The following is a 22,442-nucleotide window of genomic DNA, read 5'->3' on the forward strand; positions in this document are numbered from 1 at the left end:
CTCTTTCACTGTTTCAGGTTGCTGACCCCTGGCATAGGCAGACATCAACTAGCAGTCAGAAGACATGATGAAAATCCTTTACCAACAAACAGACAATTTTAACTATAGTTTCAATTGGGGAAATGTAATCATCCTAGGGACGCGGTGGCTCAGTGGGTTAGGACGCTGAGCTTGTCGATCAGAAGGTCGGCAGTTTGGTGGGTCGAATCCCGAGTGCCACGTAACAGAGTGAGCGCCTGTTACTCGTTCCAGCTTCTGCCAACCTAGCAGTTTGAAAGCACGTAAAAATGCAAGTAGAAAAATAGGGACCACTACGGTGGGAAGGTAACAGCGTTCCGTGCACCTTTGGCATCTAGTCATGCCGGCCACAACTACGGAGACGTCCTCGGACAAGCGCTGGCTCTTCGGCTTTGAAACGGAGATGAGCACCGGCCCCTAGAGTCGGAAACGACTAGCACGCATGTGCGGGGGAACCTTTACCTTTACCTTTACCTTTAATCATCCTAGAACTAGGCAAGTGAGCCATCAGCAGACACATAGACGCTAACAACATCTACAGACTATGCAAAAGGGACAATCAAGCAGTCCAAAAGGGAACAAAAAGACCCAAGCAGCTCCCCACCAGCATTCAGCACCCAGATCAGCCTAGATTTAACTCCAAGGTTAACATCAGACCCACAATCAAGTAAACAAATGCCCCCAAACTGCCAAAGAAGCCAACAGCAAACCGATCAACCAAAGTGGATGTTTTCTTGCAGACGTTTCACTACCCAACTAGAGAACATCATCAGTGCTAGAAGGCAGTGTGGGGTTTGCAGGGAGGAGAAGGAGGAGGACTGTGGGCTCCTTGGTGCTCTCTGAGCTTGGCGGTTTTCTTGCAGATGTTTCATTACCCAGATTAGGCAGACATCAACAGTGTACGTGTGCCGGTGGCCAAGCACCCAAAGTTCGACCACAGGTCCGTTGAGGGTGCTTTGACCGCCATAAATCCGGGGCACAATCCCCCAGTGACTTTTTCGGTACCGCCGTTAACTTCCGGCCGTCACTAAAGGCATGGTTGTACAGAGCCTTGGTGGAGCAGTGGGCTAATGCCTCCTTAAGTAACACCATCTGCCTGCAATTAGTGCAGGTTCGCATCCCACCAGGCTCAAGGTTGACTCAGCCTTCCATCCTTCCGAGGTAGGTAAAATGAGGACCCAGATTGTTGGGGGGCAATTAAGCTGACTTTGTAATAATACCGCTTGGGGGGGGGTGTGAAAGCCCTAATAAGCAGGCATATACATAGAATGAAGGCTACTGCTAAGCTTGTAAGCCGCCCTGAGTCTTCGGAGAAGGGCGGGATATAAATGGAATTTTTTTAAAAAAAAAAAAGTCGAGGACCACCTGCAAAGGGCAGAATTGGATTAACCCAGTTACCAGGTTACGGGGGTGGTAGGGGACTCTTTTCCTGGGCTCCAAGATCACTGCAGATGGGGACTGTAGCCAAGAAATTAAAAGACGCTTGCTCCTGGGGAGGAAAGCCATGGCAAGTCTAGACAGCACACTAAAAAGCAGAGACATCACCCTGCCAACAAAAGTGCATATAGTCAAGGCTGTGGTCTTCCCAGTTGCAATGTATGGCAGTGAAAGCTGGACCATAAGAAAGGCTGAGTGCCAAAGAATTGAGGCCTTTGAAATATGGTGCTGGAGAAGACTCCTGAGAGTCCCTTGGACTGCAAGGCGATCAAACCGGTCAGTCCTAGAGGAGATCCACCCTGACTGCTCTTTAGAAGGCCAGATCCTGAAGCTGAAACTCAAATCCTTTGGCCACCTAATGAGAAGGAAGGAGTCACTGGAGAAGAACCTAATGCTGGGAAAGATTGAGGGCAAGAGAAGAAGGAGACGACAGAGAATGAGGTGGTTGGATGGAGTTACTGAAGCAGTAGGCGTGAGCTTAAGTGGACTCCAGAAGATGGTAGAGGACAGGAAGGCCTGGAGCAGGGGTGTCAAACTCAATTTCATTGAGGGCCGCATCAGCATTACAGTTGTCCTCAGGGGGCCGGGTGGGTATGTTCAGGGTGGGCGTGGCCTGCTGGGTGGGCGTGGCTAGAGTGCGTATGGCCTACTGGGTGGGCGTGGCCAGCTCTACATTGTTCGCATCAAGGGTACCTATGGGGGCCTGGGCAGGAGTGGGACAGATCTGAGGGTCTCTGGCAGAAGAAGGGTCTCTGGGCCAGGGCCAAGGCAGTGGGGGCCGTTCCCTCACTGTTTCCAGGATGGCTTCGCGGGCCACATGAAACCACTTCACGGTCCGGATCCGGCCCCCGGGCCTTGTGTTTGACATGTCTGGCCTGGAGGAACATTGTCCATAGGGTCGCGATGGGTTGGACGCGACTTCGCAACTAACAACAACAAAGGGGACTCTGGACAGACACCCGGCACGGGAGAGCATCTAGCTCAGGCAGGAGGGTTTATTTTATTTATTTTCTTTTAATCCCATTTATATCCCGCCCTTCTCCGAAGACTCAGGGCGGCTTACCATCTAAGAAGCACAAATCAAATGTGCTTAGCAGTAGCCTTCATTCTATGTATATGCCTGCTTATTAGGGCTTTCACACACACACCCCCCAAGCGGCATTATTACAAAGTCAACTTATTGCCCCCAACAATCTGGGTCCTCATTTTACCTACCTCGGAAGGATGGAAGGCTGAGTCAACCCCCCCCCCCCTGTAGCCGGCGTTGCCCTTTTAAGAAGCGCTCGCCCCTCGCCCACCTACCCACCCCTCCCTCCCTTCCTTTCTCCGCCGAGGAAAGAGTTTGCAAACCGGGTTCTTCTCCAAAGCGTCCCCAGCAGCTGTTAGTAGCAGAGCGCAGCCGGGCTTGTTTCCCCCGGGCAAGAGAGAGCGAGGAGGGTTGCTTGGCGGCCGGGAAAGAGGTTCGCTCTCCGGCCGCTTTTCCGGCGCTCTCCCCTTCTTTCCAGCCGAGCCGAGCCGGAGAACGAGCGATGGTGGCTCTTTGGAGCGCAGCTCGGTGAAATCCGCGCCCGGAGCCAGCGCGGATCTCCCGGGGAACCCGGGAAGGGGCCAAGATGGGATGTTGCACCGGCCGCTGCACTTTGATCTTCCTCTGCACTTTACAGCTGGTAAGCGGCGAGGGGCTGCGTCTCTGTCCGGGAGTAGTAGTAGTGGTGGTGGGGGGGAGGTGTCGGATGCTAAGCTCTTGGGGCAGCGCGTTCCGCAGGCGCAGGCCGGACTACACTACCCATCCTCGGACGCCTGGGCTTTCGAATCCACTCGCCTCCGGGATGCGCCCAGCGAGGGCTGTCCGCTTGGCGAGGCTCTCTCTCTCTCTCCAGCCGCCCTCGGCCACCACCGAGTTGTGCCCGTGACAACCTTCGCGGATGGGTTCACACGACATCCCGAAGGGGCCTTGAGTGAGTGCAATGCGCCATGGGTCTTCTAAAGGAGTCTAGGGAGTGGGACTGGCTTCGCGTGGCGCGTGAATTCCCCCTTTCCAACTCATCGCGGCTGGTAGGTACTCTGGCGAAGCTCAGCGTATCGTGTGAATGCGGCCGCTTAGTTCTTCTGAAACCGGCGAAGCGTGTAGCGTGGATAGGAGCGCTGGGAAGGTTGCCTAGGTGGGGTTTTCGCTTTTCCCCTGCTGAGTTTTGGCAGCCTTAGAGAAACCCCAACGTACATTTCGGATGCATAAATCCCAATGTTTTGTGTTTTGTTTTTTCTTCATCCTGATCTGTCGCGGAGACTTTGGGGGAGGTGCCCGACTTTTTCTCTCTACTCCATGAATGAAAGAGTAAAATTAAAAGATAGCGACTCCCTAAACTCCTTGAAATTGGCTTGTGCATCCAAAAGTGATCAGAAAACTTGGATGATGATGATGATGATGATGATTACTATTATTTTAAAAAAGAAAAAAACAACAATGCTAGTGTTCCAATTTAGCTAGAGGAAGCAGATGGAAATCAGATTGATTGCACCGTGCAGCTCTGTGTGTGTGTGTGTGTGTGTGTGTGTGTGTGTTTTCCATTGGGGAAAAAAATCCTATGGAGGTGAACGTGGAACAGCCATCCACCCACACAGGATACACAGATTTGCCTTCGAAAGGAGTTGTGTTTCAAGTGGAATTGTTTTCTAAAGGCTTTCAAACTACAGCAATCCGCAACTTACATTTTGTTTACTGACCTTTCAAAGTTAACAACAGCACTGTTGTTAACTGACTTATGACCATTTTTCACACTTATGACTATTGCACATGAGCAAAATTCAGACGCTTGGCCACTGACTCATATTTATGACGGTTGCACTGTCCCAGGGTCACGTGATCCCCCTTTTGTGACGTAGGGCAAGCAAAGTCAACGGGGAAGCCGGCTTCACTTAACAACCAGGTTACTAACTTAGCAACTGCAGTGATTCGCTTAATAACTGAGGCAAGAAAAAGTGTAGAATGGGGCAAAATTCCCTTAACTGTCTCGTTTAGGAACAGAAATTTTGGGCCCAGTTGTGGACGGAAGGATCCTTATCCAGATGATCAAAACAGTGACCTCCAAACGGGTTCCGGCATCACCAAACTTTTTCCAGGTTATTTTGTAAGGTCGGAATGGAGAAATTCCTTAACAATGGAGGCAAGTCCTGAGCTTGTCCCGATGGATTAAAAAGGGGATTGCAGCTTGCAAACAAAGTGTGTTTATCTCTCCCACGCAATTCTGTGTGGACTTAGACCCTGTCAATCATTGTCCTCTTTGCCATCTGAAGGCCCGTTCTGAAATTTTGGCATGGCATTTTGCCTTCGTTTGTCTTTCCTGCTTAATTAAAAAAAAAAAATCATTGGGTTACGGGGGGGGGGAAGAGACACCCTTCTTGATCGTCACAACTCCCTTTAGAAACTTTCAAAAAGGGATCAACTGTCTCTCCCTAGAATTCCAGGGTGCCAAAATATTCCAGCCAGCAACCTTTTTATTCCCTCCTAATTTTGCATTCACCCCCAGTAGCTCCAAGAAGTCTAATTTGGACTCTCCATTGTTAGGGAAAGCCTTTGTGCGTCTGGCGCAATTCAGAACGCAAATCAATGGATTGGGGGCAAATTAATACCCTGGAAGAAAACCTTAAAGCAAGGAAAAAAAACTGCCAAACAAAGGACACCAACTTGCCAAATTTATTCCCAACCCTTTTTTTTGTTTTGCAAATACATATAACCAACCAAATCGTTGCTTGCTTTTTTTCTACCCACCTTATTTTTATTACATATATGGGGATATTTTGGAAGGGTTTAAGGTTTTTTTTAAAAAAAAAAAAACAACGTACAGTAAAGAAAATATCTCTCTCTCTCTCTCTCTCTTTCTCCCTCTCTTCTCCTCTCCCCCCTTTCTTCTTCTTCTTCTTCTTCTTCTTCTTCTTCTTCTTCTTCTTCTTCTTCTTCTTCTTTCTTTCTTTCTTTCTTTCTTTCTCTCTCTCTCTCTCTCTCTCTCTCTCTCTCTGCATGTTTTTCAGGGAGGAGAGAAATAAGAATCTGTTTCTCTTTTGTTTTCGAAAACGACAAGCTTAGTTATTCAGCTCCATTTGATTTTTTTAAAAAAAAAATTCTTTAGGGTTTTATCTTTTAAAGTGGGGCGGTCCTTTTTTTCTGTCAATGCCCTGCGAACTGTTGGACTTTCCTTTTGCATTCCCTGGAATAGCCAAAATGGGATTTTGCCAAGGGTCATTATTTATCCTTTGAGTAATGTATAAAACTCCATTGAGTGTGTTAATTCCTTTTTTTTTTTTTTTTGCTGCTAGATTGCACTACTTGCATTTGGCCGAAAGCCTGGGATCTCAGCCAGCTAGAAACAAACAACTTAAACACACATCCACGTACACGTACACACGCGCGCGCGCACACACACACACACAACATTAGGGATTGGGAATTCAGAATAGTGGATGCTTGTCTGAAGAGGGTCTGGAACATAGATTTCTGCACACAAAAAACCCCGCCCAAAACAAAACAAAAAAAAATGATTTTCTGTCCCTTTAGGCATTTCTCATACTTGGTGATCAGGGACGAACAAAGATTCGGCTGTTTTTCGATTGTGGTTTAAGTCTGGTGGCTAGGGGGGGGGTCTCTTGTCTCTGTCCACTCTGGAAATCAGGATCTTTCTCTCTTTAAAAGGGCAACGTCTGTTCGCCTTTCTTTAGGAAATCTCCCGTACTCTCAAGCACAAAATCCAAAAAAAAGGGGGGGAGAGAGAGAAATGAGGCAGGGGGGAGGAAAAGAAAAAAAGAAATTTTGATTTTGGGGTTTTGCTGATTAGATAGATTTCTTGTTATAGAAATGGCTGGTAGACAAGCAGTCCTCGACTTACGACCACCACAGTGCCCAAAATTTATGTTGCTAAAGGAGACGTTTGTTAAGTGAGTTTTGCCCCCATTTTACCACCTTTCCTACCAGAGTTGTTAAGTGGATCGGTGCAGCTGTTAAGCTAGTAACACGGTTGTTAAGTGAATCTGCCTTTCCCCATTGACTGTGCTTGTCAGAAGGTTGCAAAAAGGGATCCCGTGAGCCCAGGGATCCCATGCACCCCGTCACAAATATGAGCCAGTTTCCAAGTGTCTGGCTTTTGATCATGTGACCCTGGGGTCTCTGCAACGGTTGTAAGTGTGAAAAAATAGCCATTACTCCTTTTTTTCCAGCACTGTTGTAACTTTGAACGATCACTAAATGGATTGTTGTAAGCCGAGGACTTCCTCTAACTTCGAAACTGGAGCCTTTAAGAAAGGACACAAATGGGATTTTTATTTGGATATAAAACTGGGGGAGGGGGGGAGAAGGAACCGTAGAACATAAGGGTGGGAGAAATGGAGAGAGGTTTACAGGCATTGTCCTAATCCATATTTAATAAGCTACAGTGGGCTCAGTTTATGTAAATAAACATACTAAGTCTTAAAAAAATAAAAATAAAGCCAAAAATCTTCAGTGACTGGGTGGATCCCAGTCCAAATCAAACTCATCCTATCCTGGCTTGATGGTCAGGTGTTGAACACTGCTGGCAGAGTGGGGCGTTTGTTTAAACGCAAATGCATTTTATTCACGAAATATGCCCTTTCGACTAGCAGCCGTTCACTCGAGAAGAATGGATGATCCCTCTACCTTTCTCATTGTAGGAAATGAGGCTTGAACTATTTAAAAAAAGAGAGAGAGAAAAGAAAAGAAGAAAAGAAAGCAATGCCGTGGCATGGTCTTCTGTCATACTTGCCCTTTGTCCACTAACAGCTATAACTCCATCATTTGATTTAGTGCTCCCACATTTTTTTTATCCATCTCCCCCCCCTCCCCAGGTTGTGGGGTTTCCCCCCCCCCACAAGCGTGGGAGATCCTTGGTATCCAAGATACTAGACAAAGAAACTCAGGAATGCTTTTTTTTAAAAAAAATGGGAAAAGAAAAATGGTCTATGTATATTGAAGGCAGACGTATCCTTTTGAAACAGTCTGCATCCTCTTCTAAAGTTGCCATCACTCTGGACATGTCATCCCACACTTTGCCTTAATGGGGGAAAAAGACACCCCAAAATCTGCAGAATGAGTACAGAGAAGAGAAAGAATAGAATAGAATAGAATAGAATAGAATAGAATAGAATAGAATAGAATAGAATAGAATAGAATAGAATAGAATAGAATAGAATAGAATAGAAAATATGGGATGGAATGGAATGGAATGGAATGGAATGGAATGGAATGGAATGGAATAGAATAGAATAGAATAGAATAGAATAGAATAGAATAGAATAGAATAGAATAGAATAGAATAGAATAGAATAGAATAGAAATTGGAGAATAGAATAGAATAGAATAGAATAGAATAGAATAGAATAGAAAATAGAATAGAATAGAATAGAATAGAATAGAAAATATGGGATGGAATGGAATGGAATGGAATGGAATGGAATGGAATGGAATAGAATAGAATAGAATAGAATAGAATAGAATAGAATAGAATAGAATAGAATAGAATAGAATAGAAATTGGAGAATAGAATAGAATAGAATAGAATAGAATAGAATAGAATAGAAATTGGAGAATAGAATAGAATAGAATAGAATAGAATAGAATAGAATAGAAATTGGAGAATAGAATAGAATAGAATAGAATAGAATAGAATAGAATAGAATAGAATAGAAATTGGAGAATAGAATAGAATAGAATAGAATAGAATAGAAATTGGAGAATAGAATAGAATAGAATAGAATAGAATAGAATAGAATAGAATAGAATAGAATAGAATAGAAATTGGAGAATAGAATAGAATAGAATAGAATAGAAGAATAGAATAGAATAGAAATTGGAGAATAGAATAGAATAGAATAGAATAGAATAGAATAGAATAGAATAGAATAGAATAGAAATTGGAGAATAGAATAGAATAGAATAGAATAGAATAGAATAGAATAGAATAGAATAGAATAGAAATTGGAGAATAGAATAAAATAAAATAGAATAGAATAGAATAGAATAGAATAGAATAGAATAGAATAGAATAGAATAGAAATTGGAGAATAGAATAGAATAGAATAGAATAGAAATTGGAGAATAGAATAGAATAGAATAGAATAGAATAGAATAGAATAGAAATTGGAGAATAGAATAGAATAGAATAGAAGAATAGAATAGAATAGAAATTGGAGAATAGAATAGAATAGAATAGAATAGAATAGAATAGAATAGAATAGAATAGAATAGAATAGAATAGAAATTGGAGAATAGAATAGAATAGAATAGAATAGAATAGAATAGAATAGAATAGAATAGAATAGAATAGAATAGAATAGAGCTTGAAGGGACATTGGAGGTCTTCTAGTCCAGCCCCCCTGCTCGAGCCGATGATTAGGGGACTAGAGGCTAAAACATGAGGAACGGGAGCAGGAATTGTGTATGTCTACTCTAGGTTAATGAAAAGAAAGACTGGCGGTGACAGGATAGCAGTGTTTCTATATTTGAGGGGCAGCCGCCAAGAAAGGGGGGGGTTTCCACCTCTTCTCCAAAGCACCAGAAGGCAGGACAAGAAGCCACGGGTATGGAAACCAATCAAGCAGAGAAGTAACCTAGAATATAGCAGTATTCCAGCATTAGAGGGGCTGCCACAAAGAAGAGGTGGTGTGGTGATGGGTGGGGGTCAACTTATTATACAAAACACGAGAGGTCAGGAGAAGAAGCAACGGATGGAAACCAATCAAGGAGAGAAGCAACCTAGAACTAAGGAGAAACTTCCTGACAGTGAGGACAATTAACCAGTGGAACTGCTTGCCTCCAGAAGTTGTGAATGCTCCAACACTGGAGATTTTTAAGGAGAGATTGGACAACCATTTGTCTGAAATGATCTAGAGTTTGCTGCCTTAGCAGGGGGTTGGACTAGAAGACCTCCAAGGTCCCTCCCAATCCATTCTGTTATTCTGTTAAATGCATCAGGGGGAATTTCTAAATAATTTGTTCAATGCCTGGTGTCTGAACGTTTCTCCTTTCCACCATTCCCAGTCTTCCGAGAGAGATTTGGCCTGCTCCCAAGGAGTTCCTGGCTAACATTTTGACATTCCTCACCCCTCACCCCCCACCCCACCCCGGTGCTTGGCCTGCAGCCTTCTCCAACTTGTCCTCCTCCCAGATGTAGCCCACTCAGGAATACTATCGTTGTGTGGGTCGAGCACATCTGGCCACCACCTGGTTGGAGATGTTTGCCCCTGTCAGTTTCCAGTCCCTCGGGCAACTGTGTGACATCATGTGTCGGGATGACAATAGAATGTTGTGATCGCGCCAATGATTGATTTGGGAAGGCGGAATGTCGCTCCGTCCAAGCGCATTCATAGATTACACTGAGAGTGATGGTTCTTTGTTTGCTACCAGATTTATCATAGTTGGGTACTTTCAAGGCTGGGAGGGGTTGTCAGACTCTTCTCCAAGGCATCTGAAGGAAGGACAAGAAACAATGGATGGAAACTAATCAGCAAGAGAAGCACCTGGTGCAAAGGAGGAATTTCCTGACGTTTAGGGACAATTAACTAGTGGAACAGCTTGCCACCAGAAGTTGTGGGTGCTCCATCATTGAAGGTTTTAAAGAAGTGATTGGACAGCCACCTGTCTGAAATGGTAGAGGCCTATAGGGTATCCTGCTTGAGCAGGGGGTTGGACTAGAAGACCTCCAAGGCCCCTTCCAACTCTTTTATTTTGTTCTCATTGTTCAGCTTTTCCCTGAGAACAGTGTGAATTCTTCTGGAGGCAAGAGGTTTCTGAATAGTTACTGATTCCAAGCTGTGGGGTGGCATGGCCTAATAGTTAAGGCAGAGGTCTCCAAACTTGGCTGCTTTCACCCAACTGGTGACTTTGGTCCACTCACGAGAAGACAGCGAGTTCTAGTCCCACCGTAGGACACCTGAAGGCAGGACAAGAAGCAATGGATGGAAACTAACCAAAGAGAGAAGCAACCTAAGAACTAAGGAGAAATTTCCTGACAGTGAGAACAATTAACCAGTGGAACAACCTGCCTCCAGAAGCTGTGAATGCTCCAACACCGGACGTTTTTAAGAAGAGACTGGACAGCCATTTGTCTGAAGTGGTATATAGGGTTTCCTGTCTGAGCAGGGGGTTGGACTAGAAGACCTCCAAGGTCCCTTCCAACATCATCACCATCATCATCATCATCATCATTAATAATAATAATCCCGTGCCTATGGGGATGCTGCAATACCCATAAGTGTGAAAAATGGTCATGTCACTTTTTTCACTGCCATTGTAACTTCAAATGGTCAGTAAATGAATGGTTATAAGTTGAAGGCAACCTGTATTTTAACATAACTCCCTGGTTCTTTGCCTGGATCCCATGGGTCCTACAAAATTGGCCTAATTTTTAACACTGCTTAAAAACCTGCAAACATTATTATTATTATTATTATTATTATTATTATTATTATTATTATTGTTGTTGTTGTTGTTGTTGTTGTTGTTGTTATTATTATTATTATTATTATTATTATTATTATTATTATTATTATTATTATTATTATTATTTGCCAAAACTGCGAAGAGGTCTCGCAACGTGAGATTTCATTCCTGTTTAATACAGAACCGAGAAGAAGAAGTCAAGATTTAGGGGTGTTTCTATTTTACTTCTTAATCTCAAAAAACATTTTTTTTTTACATTGGTCGTCTCTGTCCCAATTTTGCATGACAGAGGAAAATTAGATGGCCGGGTGGGGAGAAGGTCATGGGAAAACTAACAATCGGAAAGAAAAGTTCAATTTCGCGGCTGGGGTGGGAGAATAATTTAGACTTTTCCAGGGACTACAGCTAAGCAAGGGATAGGAAAGCTATATTAAACTGGGTACTGTGGGAGCGACCATGATAACAGGGTCTTGAGAATCTTTGGCAAAGCGGCTGTTTTGACTTGTAATTTTTCTATGTGAAAAAAAGCCACGTGGGTAAATACTTTTGGGATTCGACCACAGTATTACTTTGGGGCCTGCTGTTTCTTGCATCTTCTGCATGGATAGCTGCCCTGAGTGGTTTGGAGTTGAACAGAGCCAAAATTCATTCATTCAATCAAACAGTCAAGCAAATTAACAAATACAGGTAGTCCTTGACTTACAACAGTTCATTCGGTGACCGTTCGAAGTTACAACGGCAGTGGAAAAAAAAGGGACTTATGACCGTGTTTAAGACCCTTGCAGCATCCCCGCGGTCACTGTGATCAAAATTCAGACGCTTGGCATCTGACTCGTATTTATGACGGTTGCAGTGTTCCCGGGGTCACGTGATCCCCTTTTGCGACCTTCTGACAAGCAAAGTCAATGGGGACACCAGATTCACTTTAACAACCGTGTCACCGATTTTACAACTGCAGTGATTCCCTTAACAAATGCGGCAAGAACAGTCGTAAAATGAGACAAAACTCACTTAGCAAATTTCTCACTTAGCAGCCTACATTTTTTTGAGCAACCTACATTTTGGGCTCAGTGGTGGTCGTAAGTCGAGGACTACCTGTATCTTCTGGTAGATTTCCACTTACTTCAATGACAAAATAGTGGGCATTGTATGTTTCCCTTCATCCTTAGGCTTCTCACATCAGGGGAGCGAAGCAAGGCGTCAGCTACTGCCACCAATTCCTAAAGTGCAGGATACAATTGGTTGCAATCCTCTTACAGGATTTAGAGCTAAGTTAACAACTACGCCAAAGACATGTTTCCTAGAAATCTTGCTGATTGAGAAAGAACGACAGACAAATACATTTTTGTAGTGGAGGGATTGAGCCGGTTCGCACCACTTCGGCAGAACTGGTAGCTAATTTTTTTGTTGCCTAGGCCCAGAATGAACTTCCGGAAGCGGCATGCACACAGAGAACTGGTTGCTCACCTATTTTTTTTATTTTTATTATTACATTTATATCCCGCCCTTCTCCGAAGACTCAGGGCGGCTTACAAGCTTAGCAGTAGCCTTCATTCTATGTATATGCCTGCTTATTAGGGCTTTCGCCCCCCCCCCCCAGTGGCATTATTACAAAGTCAGCTTATTGCCCCCAACAATCTGGGTCCTCATTTTACCTACCTCGGAAGGATGGAAGGCTGAGTCAACCTTGAGCCTGGTGGGATGTGAACCTGCACTAATTGCAGGCAGCTGGTGTTACTTAAGGAGGCATTAGCCCACTGCTCCACCAAGGCTCATATTTGAATCCCACCACTGCATTTTTCCTAATAAATAATAATATAAGAGCCGTGGTACTGCAGTGGTTAAAAGGCTACTCCAGGGGGCAGTATTGCAGGCTAACTCTGCTGACTGCCAGCAGTTCGATCCTGACCAGCTCAAGGTTGACTCATCCTTCCATCCTACTCAGTTCGGTAAAATGAGGACCCAGATTGTTGGGGGCAAGAGGCTGTAAAGCACTTAGAGAGGGCTGTAAAGAACTGCGAAGCAGTATATAAGTCTAAGCACTACTACTATTGCTAATATTGGATGAGAAGAAATAAAATCTGGACCGAGTAGCAAATCTGGATGATTAACAAGCATTTCTGATTTCTGACTGTCTGGTAAAACACATATGCGTGGAGATTAGAAGTGGATAACAGAATAATAGAACAACAGAGTTGGAAGGGATCTTGGAGGTTCTCCAGTCCAACTCCCTGCTCAAGCCGGAGACTGTATACTATTCCAGATAAATGTTGTCCAATCTCTTCTTGAAAACCTCCAGTGTTGGAGCATTCACCGCTTCCAGAGGCAGTTTGTTCCACTGATTAATTGTTCTAACTGTCAGAAAGTTTCTCCTTAGTTCCAGGTTGCTTCTCTCCTTGACGAGTTTCCATCCGTTGCTTCTTGTCCTGACTTCAGGTGCTTTGGAGAATAGCTTGGCTCCGTCTTCTTTGGGGTAACCCCTGAGATACTGGAACACTGCTATCATGTCCCCCCTCGTCCTTCTCTTCATTAAACTAGACATACCCAATTCCAGCAACCGTTCCTTATATCTTTTAGCTTCCAGTCCCTTAATCACCTTTGTTGCTTTTCTCTGTGCTCTTTCTAGAGTCTCAAGATCTTTTTTTATATTGTGGTGACCAAAACTGGACGCTATATTCCCAGTGTGGTCTTCTCAAGGCCGTTATAAAGTGATATTAACAGATTTGAGCAAATTTTCTTTTGCAACAGGTGGCAAAACGAAATTTGGTCTTTAATGCAAACCATTTCCGTAGGCCAGTTCACAGATTTGGTCACCGTAATCAACAGACCAGTAATAAACATAGAAAACAAGAGATGAAGGAGATTACTTGTGCCAAGAAAAAATACAATCAGCACAATAATTTTGGAGGCAAATGCATAATAAAGACAGGCAAAAATTGATATTGCTTTAGGGCAGAGGTAGGCAACCTTGGCCGTTTTATGATTCGTGGACTTCAACTCCCAGAATTCCTGAGCCAGCATGGGGGAACTATGGCCCCTTCATGACTTGTGGACTTCAACTCCCAGAATTCCTGAGCCAGCATGGCTCAGCTTGGAAATCTCTCCCTTACCCCTCAGCATGGCTGGCTCAGGAATTCTGGGAGTTGAAGTCCACGAGTCATAAAAGAGCCAACGTTGCTTACCGCTGCTTTAGGGTATCTAGAATGTCTTTCATGCTTTCTAGCTACATCACAGCTGTAATCTTTATGCTATTTTAACTTTTAGTTGGGAGACGCACAGATGCATGGCCCGATAAAGGTTTGAAATAAAAGAAATAAAATAATTCATGATCTGAAATTCACCCTCTCCTGGAATATTTGTTTTTTTCTGTTGTAATTAATTTATACGCCACCCATATCATCTCACGACTCTGGATGGCTTACAATCCTATAAAAATAATAATATACAAGATTAAAAGAGCAACACAATAAATAAAAAGTTAAACACCACATGAAATAGAAGCGAGTTATAATTCTGAATTAAAAGGAATGGGACTGTCCTTGGCAGCTGCTGTTCCAGATGTTTAAGCTGGTCCCCAAATTCATTCATTTTCTGGAGTCTCACGATGGATGAAAAATAAAATAAACAAGCGGGGCTGAACTTGCACAAGGCCCTCCGCTCGCCCTTCGAAAAATTCATCACCACGAACAGGGTCCAGCTTCGCATTTTATGCAAATGAGGCGCGGAGGCCTTTCGCTGACCCGATTAATTATTTGGTGTGAACACAACCCGAGGCATCCAGCATCAGTGTCACAATTGTTCGTTCATATTTCTTTTTAAATTTTGTGAACGAGAACCGGGATTGGGGGAGGGGGAGAGAGAGAGAGAGAGAGAGAGAGAGAGAGAGAGAGAGAGAGAGAGAGAGAGAGAGAGAGAGAGAAGATTGACAAGAAGGATCTGGAGTCCCCCCCCCAAAAATGCCTTTATCTTTTTTTGCCAGGCTTCGATAATAATGGCAGCATTTGCCTCTGGCCCATTTGCAAAAAACAAAACAAAAACACAACAACAACCCTTCAATTCCCTTTCAAATGAGGCATCAGTTGCGGGGAGGGAGAACATCAGCAGGGGTAGTGGAAATACATGGAGCAGCTGCACATTTGCACAAGATATACACACACCCAGGACGGTGGTGCCCTGAGACCTAATTGGAGTATATGTTGGTTGGAGGGGATCAGAAACGCACTGGTAATAATGGACCGCGGGACTCAAGAGTGCTGGTCGAAGATCAGCGGGGAACCAAAACGGATTGTATTAGGATGACAGGAGAGATAAATGATTCTCTTCTCTGAGTGTACACTACTTAAGCCTTGCTAAACGTAGGAAGAGTAGTTGCAGGAACTGGGTATGTCCAGTCTGGTGAAAAGGAGCAGGGGAGATGTGATAGCAGTCTTCCACTATTTGAGGGGCTCATCTCCATTTTTTAGCCGGAGGGAGCCAGTGTTGTCTGAAGACATTTCCGTGGTCATGTGGACAGCATGACTATAGGCCAAGGTGCATGGAACGCTACTACCTTCTCACCAAAGTGGTACCTATTTATCTACTCGCATTTGCATGATTTTGAACTGCTAGATGGGCAGGAGCTGGAGCAAGGAACGGGAGCTCACCCAGTCATGTGGCGCTAAGGTCTCGAACCCTGGCTATCAGATTTCCAGCTGGCAAGCTCAGTGTCTTTAATCACTGAACCATCGCACCTCGCAAAGACTCCATAGTTCAACCCTAAGCTACAAATATTCTCTTCTACGACAGCAATTCAGAAATAAACCTCTGTTTGGTTGTCAGTGAGACACTTGCAGATACTTTTATTAGAAAACTACAACATTACATTACTTTTCGACATAATCACCATTCAAACTGAGGCACTTGTCACAACGTCTTACAAGGTTTGAAATTCCTTAGTAGCAGTCACTCGGCGCCAAATCTGGGCACGTGTGTGTGTGTGTGTGTGTGTGTGTGTGTGTGTGTGTGATCAAAAACATCCCAATGGAACTGCTTCAGAAGTTCTTGGGTGCGTCTAGCGGTGTGTGGGCGAGCATTATCGTGAACCAACACCACACCGAAAGTCAGCAGGCCCCGATGCTTGTTATTGTTCTGTACCAGCCTGCTACCGGCCCTGCAGAAAAGGCAGGGACAACCCCTTTTACAAGTAGGCAAGAGGCTGGAATTACGCCTGCCAAATTTATTACCACAAACAAACGGAACAAGACAAACCAAGAAACAGGAGCTTTAAGAAACATGAACTATCTAAGCGGTTGCCTTCAGCAAACCAGCCCTCCCACACATTCCCCTTATATAGAGTTCAGGGCGTGGCTTCTCTGTGCCTCCTTCCGAGGAGCCCCATTGCCTTCCTCTACTCCTAATTGACTGCCTCCTGCGTCGGGCGTCCTTGAACAGGGCCAGCTGTGGGTCATCTTCATCCACACTGTCAGGCTCACACAGCTGGGTCTCCATGGTGACCAAGTGGGAGGGGCCTGCTGAGGGCTCTCATCAGCAAAATCTTCAACCCCCTCAGCAAGGTCTTCAACACCCCCCTCCTCCTCTGAGTCGTCCGACCCAACTGCCGAACCCACAGGCTGATCCTGAATCACAACAGTTATGGATGGTTCATCTGAGTTTTTGTAATGTTTCACAGTAGACTTCTGAATTGATGGTCGCACCGCGCTCCGTGAAATTCACTAGCAGTACTCCTTTGGCATCTTCACATTTGGCGGGATTTTCTATGGCACCACTTCCAGTGTGCTGTTGGTTCACAATAATGCTTGCCCGCACGCCCCTAAATGCACCCAAGAATTTTTGAAGCAGTTCCGTTGGGATGTTTTTGATCAAACCCCCACCCCCACCCCGCATAGCCCAGATTTGGAACCAAGAGACTGCAACTAAGGAATTTCAAAACTTGTAAGACGTTATGACAAGTGCCTCAATTTGAATGGCCGTTATGTTGAAAAGTAATGTTGTAGTTTTCTAATGTGTATAATAAAAGTTCTGTATCTGTGAGTGTCTGCCATTGGTAACCAAATGGAGGTTTATTTCCGAATTGCCCTTGTATCAATGTCCACAGTCTTAGTATTCTCTTCCTAAAATGAATTTGCGGTCCCTGTTGCACAGATTGCCATGCCAACTCAAGTTAGCCCTTCATGGCTAGCAGTGCAATTACTAACATTTATGCAGAATAACAGAGTTGGAAGGGACCTTGGAGGTCTTCTAGTCCAACCCTCTGCTCAAGCAGGAGACCCTAGACCATTGCTGGCAATGGAAAAAAAAGTCACGATACGTCGCGACACGTCATGAGCTAGACTGTGATGTTTCTTTGTGTCATTATATGTGTGTATGTGGGTATATGCTTAATGGTACTTTTTTGAGAGCTGAATGCAATGAAATTTCATTTTAATGTATGCTGATTAGTGTATATTTAAAGTGACAATATTCTATTCTATTCTATTCTATTCTATTCTACAATTTCTGTTCTATTCTGTTCTCTTCTACTCTATTCTATTCTGTATTTCTGTTCTGTTCTGTTCTGTTCTGTTCTACTCTACTCTACTCTACTCTACTCTACTCCACTCCACTCCACCTTATTCCTATTCCTATTCCTACTCCTACTCCTACTCCTACTCCTACTCCTATTCTTATTCCTATTCCATGCTAATGTTTTTACAAGGAGAAGAAATATTGAGCTCCATTGTGGCCATAAGTTCAGGACTACTATTAGCCTGTACGTCATTGGTTCCCAGGTTAGGTTTACCTTGAAGGACTGACACAATGATCTCTCAAGTTGCGATGTGTAAATGTGAAATTGCTGTATTACTCAGCACCTACAGAAGCAAATTCAGGAGGGGGAGGCTTGTGGTGTCTTGATTCTGTGGCTAAGGTCAGGATGTGTTCAGGTTTAAACTTGGTTGAATTCTTGGAGCATGTTTTGCTGTTCAGATTAGTGAATAAAAGATAAGACCCACAGCTGAGAAAGAAAAGAGTTAGAATTGTTGTGTAGCTATCCTTACAAATGTAGTTAAATCAGTTATGTAATGGATTTTCAACCCTTGGGGTAATTAGAACTGGGGAAATCAATGGGGAATGATTCTCTGTTGTTCTCCTCCTTGTAAAAAATGGTTACCCTTAAAATGATAATACTTGTATATTTATATACCGGTATATGTTTGTGTGTATATATAAATATACAAGTATTATCATTTTAAGGGTAACCATGTTTTACAACCATGTTTTATATATATGTTTGTGTGTATATAAGGGACGCGGTGGCTCAGCCGGTTAGGACGCTGAGCTTGTCGATCAGATGGTCGGCAGTTTTGCGGGTCGAATCCCGAGTGCTGCGTAGCAGAGTGAGCGCCTGTTACCCGTCCCAGCTTCTGCCAACCTAGCAGTTCGAAAGCACGTAAAAATGCAAGTAGAAAAATAGGGACCACTCTGGTGGGAAGGTAACAGCGTTCCGTGCGCCTTTGGCGTCTAGTCATGCCGGCCACATGACCACGGAGACGTCCTCGGACAAGCGCTGGCTCTTCGGCTTTGAAACGGAGATGAGCACCGGCCCCTAGAGTCGGAAATGACTAGCACGCATGTGCGGAGGAACCTTTACCTTTTTTTACCTTGTGTGTATATATAAATACAGGTAGTCCTCAACTTACAGCAGCTTGTTTAGTGACCGTTTGAAGTTACAACAGCACTTATGACCGTTTTTCACAGTTACGACCTTTGCAGCATCCCCAGGATCATGTGACCACATGATCAAAATTCAGATGCTTGGCAACTGGTTCATATTTACGACGGTCGCAGTGTCCCGGGGTCATGTGATCATCTTTTGCGACCTTCTGACAAGCAAAGTCAGCGGGGAAGCCAGATTCACTTAACAACCCAGTGACTAAATTAACAACTGCAGTGATTCTCTTAACCAGTGTGACAAGAAAGGTGGTAAAATGGGGCAAAATTTGCTTAAGAGGTCTCTCACTTAGTGACGGAAATGTTGGGCTCAGTTGTGGTCCTACTTTGAGGACTACCTATAAACAAAAAAAGACCGGGAAATAAAGAATCAGCGAACAATTTCCAAAATACAGGCAGTCCTCGACTTACAAGCATCACTAAGCCCAAAGTTTCCATCGCTAAGCAAGACAGCACTTAAGTGAGTTGCGACTCGTTTTACAACCTTTCATACCACGGTGGTGCCATTTTTAAATTAGGAGGGCGGTTGTTAAGGGAATCTGTTTTTTTCCCTTGACTTTGCTTGTCAGAAAGAGATCATGTGACTCCGGGACATTGCAACCATCATAAAGACGAGCCGATTGCCAAGCATCTGAATTTTTATCACATGACCATGAGGGTGCCTCAATGGTCATAAGTGTGAAAATGGTCATACTCACTTTTTTAATGCTGTTGTAACTTTCAATAGTCAATAAACAAATGGTTGTAAGTCATGGAGTACCTGTACTTAACAGTAAATTAGGGATCTTCCAACTTGGCCCTTTTATGACTTGTGGACTTGTGCCTGGCTGAGGAATTCTGGGAGTTGAAGTCCACAAGTATTAAAAGGGCCAAGTCGGAAGACCCCTGCAGTAAGTAAATGAACTGCTTAAAAGTTCTCTTTTTTATCCTGTTGGGGGGGAAAAAGGAAGAACTCTAGTTCAAACCTTGACTGATAACACAATTCAGTGATGTAGCCAAACAGAATAAATGCATTCAAGCCTCATAATCCCAACAGAAGATAATATTATCTTAGCTATTATTAATATTATCTGAGCTAAAATTAGCTCAGGATTGAACTGTCAGGTCCTTGATTATCTCTGAGCTTTCCTTGATTGGAACAAGCCATTTGTACATAAAGAGAGAGCAAACCCCCAACACCCTTCTAGCCCTGATGGTGTTACCTAGTTGGGTAATGAAATGTCTGAAAGAAGATAACCAAGCTCAGAGAGCACCAAGCATCTCCTCCTCCTCCTCCTCCCATAACCCACTCCCTTCTAGCACTGGTGATGTTACTTAGTTGGGTCATGAAACATCAGCAAGAAAACAACCAAGCTCAGAGAGCACCAAGCATCTCCTCCTCCTCCTCCTCCTCCTCCTCCTCCTCCTCCTCCTCCTCCTCACATAACCCACTCCCTTCTAGCACTGGTGATGTTACTTAGTTGGGTCATGAAACATTAGCAAGAAAACAACCAAGCTCAGAGACCACCAACGGTTCCATAAACCCCCATAATGATAGGTATCTTAGCAGAGTTGTGTAGTTTGGGATGTGAAATGAACGAAGTGCTTTTCAGGGCACAGGAAGACACATATAGCCCATAACAGCAATTTCTTAAAGCAGCTGTTATCTTTCCCTGGAAGTTCCCAGTGCTTTTTTGCCTTCAAATCTGAAGCACATGTCCACCCTAATGTGCAGTGGTGAAAAGAAGATCAGATTACGTGGTTTGCATTTGCAACTCCAGCACCAAGACAATTGCAATCAATCCTTGGGTTTCTAGTATACCCAAAACATATTTTTCCTGCATAATTAACTTATAATTAATTGGGGTTAATTAACTTATATTATTTGGGGTTAATTAACTTAATTAACTTATATTATTTGGGGTTAATAAATTTAAGGTTCTTGGTTAGGGCTTGAATTATTAAGTTTCCACTGCTTTTTAGACTATGAATCTAATTGCTGATTACTCAGACATAACAATAATGTATTCATGAATGGTACATCTAAAATAGATTGCTGTCTTCTTACTGAAAATCTGAATTTCCTTTTGCAATCTTCATTTGAATTTCTTAATTAGTCTGAAGTTTTAACTTTTATTTGTTGCAGCTAATTCGCCTCTGCAGAGCAAACTTGTTTGGTTCTCTCTGCATAGACCTTGAAACAGGATATATTTTCAAACAGATTATGACCTTTAATCATGGTGTCATGGCTATCATCTTGACTTTTTGTTTTGTCTGCCTCCCTCTCAAATTTAAGATCAAAAGAAACCAACTTTCCATCACTTGATAAAAATGTAAATGCAAGTTCCACAAGCTGTACAGGGTTAATATCATTCAGCTTTTGCTGAAATTGATGTCCTTGGATGTTCAGTGGATTGAGGGAGGGAAGGGAAGGGAAGGGAAGGGAAGGGAAGGGAAGGGAAGGGAAGGGAAGGAAGGAAGGTAGGTCTTGAGGGAGGGAGGGTGATCTTGAGGGAGGGAGAGAGGAAGGAAGGAAGAACGATCTTGAGTTAGGGAGGAAGAAAGAAGGAAGATCTTGAAGGAGGGAGGGAGGGAGGAAAGGAAGGAAGGAAGGAAGGAAGGTCTTGAGGGAGGGAGAGAGGAAGGAAGGAAGAACAATCTTGAGGGAGGGAGGAAGGAAGATCTTGAAGGAGGGAGGGAGGAAAGGAAGGAAGGAAAAAAGGAAGGAAGGAAGGAAGGAAGGAAGGAAGGTCTTGAGGGAGGGAGGGTGATCTTGAGGGAGGGAGAGAGGAAGGAAGGAAGAACAATCTTGAGGGAGGGAGGAAGGAAGATCTTGAAGGAGGGAGGGAGGAAAGGAAGGAAGGAAGGAAAAAAGGAAGGAAGGAAGGAAGGAAGGAAGGAAGGAAGGAAGGAAGGAAGGAAGGAAGGAAGGTCGGTCTTGAGGGAGGGAGGGTGATCTTGAGGGAGGGAGAGAGGAAGGAAGGAAGAACAATCTTGAGGGAGGGAGGAAGGAAGATCTTGAAGGAGGGAGGGAGGAAAGGAAGGAAGGAAGGAAGGAAGGAAGGAAGGAAGGAAGGAAGGAAGGAAGGAAGGAAAGAAGGAAGGGTCTAATAATAGGAACTAGCATCAGGATGAAATGTCCACATAACAAGTGATTAAGTTGAATAAATTGCCAACAATCCTTCTGAGGTATAATTCAGATTTAAATTCCAGAAAGGAATTTTAAAAACAGCATCTAAACTCCTTTGGTTCAGTGACATTACGAGAGGACCAATTTACTTTAAAACAGCATTTAAAAAAAATATCAAGATTATCCCATAATACAAGTTTGCCATGTGTAAAAAGGCTCAGCTATTTATCCACAACCCAATACTTTAAATGTCTATCGTGCAATATTAAATCCAGATACCAAAACAATTATACAAAACCCAATACTGGCTAGAATTCCAGTGAGATTAAAAAGTAGCTCACAAGTTGAAGTTAAAGAAAAGTGGAATTCTGAAAAAAAAAATCCTTATTCCAGCCAATGTCCAGGGCTAAAAAAAAAAAACAAGAACAAAAGCCCAATAATAAATCTTCAAGTGTGGAAAATGAAATCCACTTTTGCATAATAGATAGATCTAATTTTTACAGTGAGATTCTGGAACGATGCTCTTGACGATAATATTTACATTCACTAAAAGTTGTGGAAAAGAAATAAAAAGAGCTCTTGATAAATAATTTTGCCTGCAAATTAAATTAATCTTAATCACATTTATCTTACCCCAAACACTCAAAGAATGCTGGATCATCTATCTTGATTTTCTTTCATTGGTATCGTTGGCTGAGGAATTCTGGGAGTTGAAGTCCACAAGTC

General features: G+C 43.5%; 1 protein-coding gene across 1 annotated transcript in view; it reads left to right on the forward strand.

The window, feature by feature from the left end:
* The first annotated feature begins 2,982 nt into the window (after window positions 1-2,982).
* The window catches only part of NKAIN4 (sodium/potassium transporting ATPase interacting 4), a 113,423-nt gene continuing 93,963 nt past the window's right edge, over window positions 2,983-22,442 (forward strand). Inside the window, exon 1 of the mRNA XM_083361002.1 lies at window positions 2,983-3,122. Within this exon, the coding sequence (XP_083217128.1) occupies window positions 3,069-3,122 (54 nt within the window). The 5' untranslated portion in view covers window positions 2,983-3,068. The remainder of the gene's footprint in view (window positions 3,123-22,442) is intronic.

The sequence above is a fragment of the Vipera ursinii genome, assembly GCF_947247035.1.
Source record: "Vipera ursinii genome assembly, chromosome: 3".
NCBI lineage: Eukaryota > Metazoa > Chordata > Lepidosauria > Squamata > Viperidae > Vipera > Vipera ursinii.